The 9542-nt window shown below is 41.0% G+C and overlaps 1 protein-coding gene across 1 annotated transcript in view; it reads right to left on the reverse strand.

Moving 5' to 3' along the window:
* Positions 1-9316, reverse strand: part of DISC1 (disrupted in schizophrenia 1) — a 304163-nt gene extending 294847 nt beyond the window's left edge. The window contains exon 1 of the mRNA XM_012731422.1: positions 9198-9316. Within this exon, the coding sequence (XP_012586876.1) occupies positions 9198-9255 (58 nt within the window). The 5' untranslated portion in view covers positions 9256-9316. The remainder of the gene's footprint in view (positions 1-9197) is intronic.
* Positions 9317-9542: the final 226 nt, after the last annotated feature.

A 9542-nucleotide genomic window follows, 5' to 3' on the forward strand; every position in this document is an offset into this window, starting at 1 on the left:
AACACAACAGGAAAAAGGAGAGATGATGCCGTAGGACCACTAGGCTGTCTAGAAAATGTGGAGTTATTGCCTTGGCCACACACATGTGAATCCACAAGAACGAATGATATTGTGGACAACAAGGGGATGGGCACTGTTCAAGAAGGAATGCCCACATGTTACCATGGCAACACTGGAAAAGTCTCTAAGGTTACCCAGCATGCACTTGCCATTGTTGTAAACAAACAAGGGCAAGATTCCCACCAAGAGAATTCACATTGATATTGAGCATTCTAGGCGCTGAAGAGCTGAGGAGTTTCCTGAATGTGTGAAAGAAGATGCTAAAAACAAAGTCAAAGAAAGATGCTTGGGTTCAACTGAAGCACCAGCATTCTCCACCCACAGAGGCACACTGTGAGAACCAAGGCAAGGGGCCTCAACCACTGGAATCCATTCCCTATGAGTTCATAGGCAGAGAGGTGTGAGGAAAAATCCTCTGGACTACTAAAAAAAAAGTTTAAAAAAATATATACAAAGAGTAAATAGTTGTATATAATATGTATAGATAATCCCAAATCAGAATCAAGAAAGTATGACAGTGAGATGAAAAATGATAGGATTTATCCACTTTTCCATCCATTTAGGTCAACTAAAAAAGATGCAAAAGCTGTTATGATTGGGAAATAGTTCAGAACTCATCCTCCAATTCCCAAGACTAGTTAATTGGCTGTGAAAAGGATGAGCTCATAAATGTTACATCAGTGGGACTACTCCCCTTTGTCATGGCCCCCACACAGCTGGGAACCCTGTGTCCTGCCCTATGGAGCTGCCTGAAAAGAGAATGTCAATGAAATTAAGTAACTGCAACATCACAGGCAGAAAGTTATAGCAGAGTTTTTACAGATGGAGAACTAATAGATCTCTTGCTAGGGGAAGAGCAGCACATTTCACATAAAAGTGTAAAAATCAATACTTTATTAAATTATGTTCAAAATTAGCATGCTGAGAAATAAACACTGCTATGTATAACTTATAAATTGAAGGACCTCTTATTTTTCTACTTATCTTCCCATCCAACCCATAAAATATTCACTGGACATCTACTAGGTGCTAGTTACTTGTAATAATCTGGTGTATCCCAGCATATCCAAACATCCTAAACAACATCCAGAACCTTCCTCAGAGTAAATTCTCTCTTCACCACTGAACACTCAATGGTATGGACAATATTCTACATATGTCCTCTGTAAATTAAAAAGCTACCACAGGGGGCCTCTCTGGTGGTGCAAGGAGTTAAAGCACAGCACTATGAAGTTATCCACAGCCACTGCTGGACCAAGTTCAACCCCCAGCAGGGAGTTGACCTACATGGCGCGGCAGACCTCTCCTGTCTCACCCGCTGCTTCCCTCAGCAGTGTATTTTGGTTGATCTGCCTGTTCTTCTCCCCACTCTGTTTCTGGTGAATCCTCTCAGCCCCCACACCTCTGGCCTGTACCCCAGCTCTTGTATGCATAAATAAGTAAAACTTTTTTTTTAAAGCGATCACAATATCTCAGGTGTGGTTTGTACATCTCCACAAACATTCAAACTGAACTGAAAGTTTAGAACTCTAATTGGTTTTGAAAGACAGAAAAATAACTGATGTTGATGTTGTTATACACCCTAAAATATATATTTAAAAAAAAACTGTTTAATTCAAACCAATGACAGTACAATAAACTGTGAGTCTACAACATTAATGAGGAGTTAAGGAGATAAGCCAGCGAGCTTCCTCGTGCTAAAGTAGCTTACACTGAAGTCAAGAAGGTAGATTTAAAATATAACAAATGATAACAGAAAGAAAAGAGGAAACATAAAGGATTCCAGAGAAGCAGGGTAGGCTGGGATATATTACTGGCTAGCTCTTAAATGCAGAGTGACATTTTGATCTGCAGAGATTGAGGGCACAGAGGATAGGCTCCATCATATTACTGGTGGGCAGAATAATGTGTGCAACAAAAGAGCCAGAGTATTTGCTTTAGGGATTTAGGACCCAGTTTACAAAACACCTGGAAAGTGAGTGATGCTAAGAATTTGCTTGCAGGACAATAATGAGTCTTTGCACTGAGAAACAATAACCTGACCATTTCTGTGCTTTGGAAAGATTATTCTGGCAGCAGTATGTAGGCCTGACTGGAGGAAATTACTAAGTAGAGAATACTAGGCTGGGAAGATTTAGGGACAACTAGGATACCTTCCAGAAAAGCATCCTTAAGCTCTAAGGGTTGCCTTAAATCACTTGAAAAAAAACACTAGCCTTCCTTGGATCTTCCCTCCAGACTACATGGACCTAAGGACAAGCTAATACATCTTTGAACTCCCTGCTGTGCACATCACAGGGCTATCTGTACACTGCATGCTAAATAAATATTCTTAAATAGACAAATAAATGCAATGGAGTGAATAAATGGGTAAGTTTATGTCTCTCAAAGAGAATTATATAATCAAACCAAAACAAAAGGATAAAGATTCAAGGCAATTTAAAGCCCCCAAATCTACTGTCTGAATTGAATGCAGATTACTTATAACCAAAGTTAGCAGCCTCACATTTCTCTAGACCTGGCTGGTGACCACAGTGAAAAGCACTAGGGAACTATAAAGAATAGTAATGAAATATGTGAACTTTTCATCCCAGGCTTTATAACAACAAAACAGCTTGCACAATTGTAAGTTTCCAGTGTATTCAAAACATGTGGGCCCAAATTTATCTCTTTATTTACTTTTTCATTTGACTACTTTAAAGTAGTCCTTCCTTTCCCACCATCACTTGAGTAAGATGAAGTCTAATTTCATTCATACACGCAAAACATATACATTCTCTATCCAAAAAAAAAAGTCTCAAATTTATACCAAATCATCTTATCCATCCACTCACAGATTAAGACACAGCAATGATAAAAAGAATTGTGTGCATGTCACAAAACAAAATTTAAACTCAGACTCCACCTAAAGGACACAATTCCCTCTTTAAAGTGAAGGGATTTTGCCTTTCCACTTTTAAAAGCAATTAGTCTCCATGCAGAGCCACCTGTCAAATGCATATTTCTATTCCTGGTCATTTTGTTTGCCTGGATGAACAGGATATTGTTAATGACTAATATCAATCCTAGATATGTGACTCCCTGGGCAGTTAAAGGACCTACAGCACTCAAGCAGCTCACTGTAGGGAGCTCTCTAGGTGTCTTGAAATAGAGCCATCTTGGTGAGGGGAGGAGGCAAAAAGTGAAATCCCAATAAGCAGGAAATAGGAAATGCACACGTAACTCAAGTCCTGGACAATCCCAGAGCTACAAGACAAACCCCACAAAATGCTACAGCTCCAAAGGCCGCCGCACACAATGTATACCACATGCAGAATCACCCCATTATATTCACCAGAGAATCACCCAATATTAATTCAAATTCTTCCAACGGCAAAAGGCACACAGCTTTTAAAGGTGACATGCAGTTTTTATTTTTAGCAAGTTTTTCTCTAAATTAAGTCAAAAGATGAGCCTTACTCATCTATGGCTCTAATTCCAATCCCAGGCCAAGCAGGCACTCCATAAATGTTGAGTGAATGATAAAATAAACAAGTGGGTTCTTTTTCATTAAAAAATATTTATTTATTTATGCATATAGAACTAGAGTACAGGAGAGGTGAAAAGATTCACCAGAGACGGAGTGGGGAGCAGAACAGGCAGATGAAGTACACTGCTGAGGGGAGAAGCATAGGTCAGGAGAGGACTGCGGAGCCATGTGGGTCACCTCTGGGGCTGGGGATCGAACTCCCACTGTAGTGGCTGCTGCTCACAGCAGTGCTGTGCTTTAACCCATTGCACCACCAGGAGGGCCCCAAGTGGATTCTTAAAGATCAACTGACATACTGGCCATAGTCACTATGCAAAAATTTAGGTTTTTAAGAGTCATAATGTTTCAAAAATAGTAACAAGGATTTTGCTCAATTTATTTAATATTTCGTAAGCAGGGGTGAATTACGCAGCACTACAAAATGAAGCAAGGTTTTGCCATGGCAAAATGTGTGGGGCATTCATTTTTGATCAGTTCACATCCCCTTGGCATCTACACTATCACCTTTCTTCTAGATTTGCATGCATGTGGCCAAAGGGACAAGTCCATGTTTTATCAAAGGCCTAGAGGACATGCAGGGGGTGTCCTTCCTCTTCCCATTTGTGTTGGTAACTCTGGCATCTTACTGGAGGATGGGAGCTCTGGCCTAAAGCAGAAAACAGCTCTAACTAAGTGACGAGAAACCAGATTCTAACATTTTCTACTGCTATTACCCATTTTTTGCACCTAAAAAGTACACAGGCCAGATTCTATGAACTCCTAAACCCATACAAACCCACCTGCAAATAAAGGGTAAAAGTCCTGTCAGAAGAGCCAAGTATTGGGGTTCAAACAGATAAATTTTCATCCACATATTTACAGCATGAGCTTAAGGCAATATGCCAGGAAATTAATCTAAAGCTGATATGAGAAATATAATCAAGAGCTATTTATTTTAATTGCTTCATCTGGGACCAGACTATCACTTATTGACCAAATATATAATTTTCCTCAGTTGCACTTGTTAGCCACACTTAAGGATGCCTCACTAGCCAAAACTCAAGAGATTTAACCAATTGACCTTTTTTTTTTAATAGTTTATTTTTACATCATTTTGTGCCTTTTTCCATGGACTCCCCCATGGACTTCCCATCACCAATTCACCCTTCTGCCATCACCATAGTCCTGTGCACTGCTCCCACCCCCCATTTTTTATCCCATTCCCCACTCCACTCCTGTGAAATGTCTCTAGTATATAGTTGTTCATTATTTTCCCCCCTGGTCCTTTATGTTCCTGCTATGAGTGAAACCATCCAGTAGTTTTCTTTTTCTTTATGGCTTATTTCACTAAGCATGGTTCCTTCCAGCTCTACCCATGTTGCTGCAAAAGGCATATGTTCATCTTTTTTTTAATATTATCATAGAGTAATATTCCATTGTGTATATGTACCCCATCTTTTTAATCATCTACTTTTGGGCATTTGGGTTGATTCCATGTCTTTCCTAATTGTAAATAAAGCAACAATAAACATTGGGGTACAGGTGTCTTTTTGAATCAGTGTTTTTGTGTCCTTTGGGTAGATACCTACGAGTAGAATTGCTGGGTCATATGAAAGCTCCATTTTTAGCAGTTTGAGAAGCCTCTGAATAGTTTTCCATAGTTAACCAATTGATCTTTTGAAGACTCATCCAGTATTGAGTTTTGTGGTGCTGTCTATAACACTCAACGACCAGCAACCCTCGTTATTAGAGGAAGTCCCACAATATCTACCATCCATATCTGAGACAAGGCAGGAAGCAAGTGGCCAAAAGGAAGGTCAGTGGGGCTAAAAGAAGCAGACACAGTGGTCAAGTCAGCAGCTGAGCACACCATGTGGGCCTTCGACTGCATTCCAAAGGCAGTCAAACATAAATAATAGCACTGGTTAAGCACACTTCTTTCTCACATCCACTGGGTGTGAAAAATTGGAAGCTGATTGCAAAGTCTGCACTCATAGAAGCAAATTGTGATTTCAAAAGAAAAAGTGGATTCAGAATGGTCAAAGCACTTGTAGCAAGTATTTTAAAATTGAATGACTGCTGCCCAAAAGACATATGCTAAGGAACTTTTACCATAAAGTCTTTAAAATCAGAAACAAACAACAGAAGACTCCCAAAGGCAAAAAATCTTGCATTATTAAATGGTGCTGGCTGAGAAACAGCTGGCCACAGGTGGCCAGCAGATGTGCCAGAGGGGGCCCTGTGAACCCCCAGGGTGGCAGCCAAAGGCATCTTTGGAAGCAGTATTCTCTTTGTATGAAAACCACACAAATAAACTGAATTATCATCATCAATATCGAAAGAATAATTCTCACTCTGGACTAATGACCCTAATTTGAAATGTCATCTGTATTTACACTCAGAAACTGCTAGTTTTTAGATCTTATCATTTAAAAGTCTCACTATACCCTCTCCTTGCTCTGAAGGCTTTTTATATTTTGAACAAAACATAATAAAATTCAGTCATGAATAATTTAATCTCTAATCTTCCAATTAAATTTTTAATTTATTTTAAAAGAAAAAGCTTCAATGACCATCATAAAATTTGACTTTTCTAACTTAATATCTTAAATATTTAAGCAATAAGCAAGCATTATGTTGTAATTTAGCAAAACAATAATAGTTCACATCCCATTTTTGAAACAGATATAAATTGATGAACATAGCACAGAAGTGGATTCCAAGAACAAATACAACAAGCTATTTTCCTGCACTGGTGGGATTACAATAGTTTTGTTAACATTTTTGTCTTGTTTTCTGTACTTCCTATAATGAGCACGTTTTACTTTTGGAAAACAAATGTATGTGTATGTGTGTATAACCCCATATGTGTGTATATCATATATGTATATATACTTATATCTACATTATATCTGTATACAATATATGCATATACATTATATTGTGTTATATATACATGTACAAAACAAACTAGGTGTTATATACATGTATTACATATATATACATATATGTATGTATAATTATTTAGGAAACAAATGAATTAGGAGTTGTTTCTGTGGCACAAGGATCTGGCATGCACTTTTCCTTAGGTGCATAGACTTTTTCTGACAGTCTATTTCTTCCGGGGCTATATTGAGTAAATTCTGAGGTCCCTGCAGAAACATCCAAGATCCCAGCCCTGCAAGGTGACCTTGACACCAAAAGCCTAGCTACCAGGTAGAACCTACAGGTTTTAGCTAATTTAAGTATTACAACATAAATTCAGACTAAATTCTATTTAGTTTAATATCTGTAATGACTTATTGCAATATGTTCTTTCAAGGTTTTAATGCCTTTTTTCTATAAGTTTTCATTATTTAATATTTTTTCAAAAAGACAGTTTAAAATGGGATTCTTTTTTTTATATCATTCTTCATTTTGTGCATTTTTTTCATGTCAGTTATAATCCCCATGGGCTTCCCACCACCAATTCATGAGTCATCACCACAGTCCAGTGCACTCTTCTCATCCCAGTTCCACACCCATTCCCCCTTCTACCTCCATAAAATGTCTCTGGTTTATAGTTGTTCATTGTTTTCATTTTTACTCTGTTACATTTGTCTCTCTTTCCCCCAAACCCACCCCCGATCCCTTACACTCTTGCTTTGAGTGAGACAATCCAGTAACTTTCTTTTTCTTTCTGGGTTATTTCACTAATCATGATCTCTTCCAGCTCCATCCACGCTGCTGCAAAAGACATGAGTTTATCTTTTTGACTGCTGAGTAATATTCCATTGTGCATATGTACCACATCTTTTTAAGGTGGGATTCTAAAGTCCAATTAAAAGAAATTAAAATAATTTCAAAGCCTCTTCCACCAAGGGCTAATAATTCACTCATATTTTGTAGTCTATAAGTATGTAAGATGCATTACTACCTTAATCTAACATAGATCCACCCTGAAACATGGCTCATCATTGAAGCTTCCAATTTGGTAGGTCATGGAGAACATCATTGTGAGAAGATCCAACACTAGGTTCTATATTTAACAGCTATGTGACCTTAGGGGGAAAGCAGGGTAAGCCTGAATCTCAGCTTTGTGCAGGGAAAATAAGGCTTATAAATAACTATCTCACAAAGGCTCATCAAAATTTCATCAAAAGAATTCCTAACGAGTGCCTGACACATCATAAACTTTGAAAAATCACAGAAGCCATTTCCTCCTAGCAGAGGGGATGTCTTCAACTTGCTTCGTGCCCCCATACCCTTCAAGGTTCTTGTATTATTTGTACCTTACTCGATCCTCATTCAACTCTTACAGTACAAAAATCAAAAATTACTGCCTCATTTTTCTTTTCTCTTATCCTTTTTTGTAAACCGACAAGGAAACTGAAGCCCAAGGTCACAAAACTCAGATGACCCAGACCTCCTTTTTGCTCAATAACACAAACACATATTCTCAACTGACTTCATGTGTCATGCCTGGATGTAAAAAACTAAATTTCTCTTAAAACACTGCTATTCATATTTTCATCAAATCCAAACTGATATTTCCATCTCACTTCCAATTATTTAGATTTTGTTTTGCAACAGTTAGCAGCTAAACTTACTTAGTGCTTAATATATATACGTATATATGTGTGTATATATACATGTGTGTTTATAGCTATATAAATATATCTATATCTATCTATATATAGAGAGAGAGAGAAAAAAAGATATAGATATGCCCTGGGCCAGGTGATCCACATCCACTGCCACCTCAAACGCCATAACGATCATCTAAGGGGGACACTGTCATTGCCTCCATTGCACTAATAGGGAGATTAAGGTAGAGCTAAGTCCAAGACTGAGATACAGAAGGGTTTAGGATGCTGGGATTATCCAAATAGCATTTTCATTGACTGCACATTGTGCAAAGTGCTCTAACAACAAATCTGACACAGGAAGGCCCCGGTTATCTGTGTTCTCTTTTATACTTAAGAAATCCGAGGTGCTGAGAGAAGTGTCTGAAGTTACAGGCCCTCTCCTGGCCCGACAAGGACGCTACACGGCTCTCCCTAAAGCCAGTCTCTTAAAAGTTTCAGATTCCTTTGCATATATTTGAAGAGTGCGAAGGTAGATGTCCTGTCATTCTAGAAAAGAAAGCAGCCCTCGCTGGCCTCAGCACCGATCCAGAGCGTGACCCAAGCTCTGGAAGTGGACTCTCTACCCCGCAGTGGGCGTTCCAGTCGCCAACTGGGAAGTGGAAGGGAGACGAAAACTGTTAGCAGAGCAACCCCTTGGGGAGGTGCCAGCATCACGTTCCTCATCCCACTCCCACCGCTTCCGCCAGGCCCCAGACCTCGGGGTCGCCTGACCTGAGACCAGCGGGTGCGCGGAGGAGTGAGCCCCACCACCCGAAGCCGAGACTGCGCGGGGTGGGGAAATGCTCCAAACCCCAACCACGCCTACCTCCGGCACCGGGACCCGCCACCCGGCGCGGGTGCGAGCAGCGCTGTTTCCAAAACTGCAGCCGCTGGGATCTCAGCACTGTCCTGCCTCCGTTTCCCTGCTAATGAAGACACACCCCTAGACCTACACGCCCCCCTGAGTGCGCCCTCCCGCCTGACACCCCAGTCCTGCCAGACCGCGGTGACAGCGCCCCTACCTGTGCGGTGAGCCCCGCTGCCACCCGCCGGGGCGCTCTGCGGACCCCCGCCCGGCATGCGCCCCGCGGGCTCCTCCCGCTGCGCCTCCGCCGCCTCCAGCTCCCCAGCTGCGCGCCGGCTCCGCGCGCCGGGAGGCAGGCGGAGGGCGAGAAGAGCGCGGCGCTGGACGGGAAATGGGGAGGGGGCTAACGAGGAAGGGGGAGGCTCCTTCCTTCTGCTCCGCGAGGCGGCAGTTTCCTTCCTAGAATCGGTGCGCGCGCGCACACACACTCACACGCGCGCGTACTTACACACGCGCACTCACACACGCGTGCGCGCACTCACACGCGCGCGCACACTCACAC

Source organism: Condylura cristata, unplaced genomic scaffold (assembly GCF_000260355.1).
Source record: "Condylura cristata isolate star-nosed mole 26May11 unplaced genomic scaffold, ConCri1.0 scaffold00030, whole genome shotgun sequence".
Lineage (NCBI taxonomy): Eukaryota > Metazoa > Chordata > Mammalia > Eulipotyphla > Talpidae > Condylura > Condylura cristata.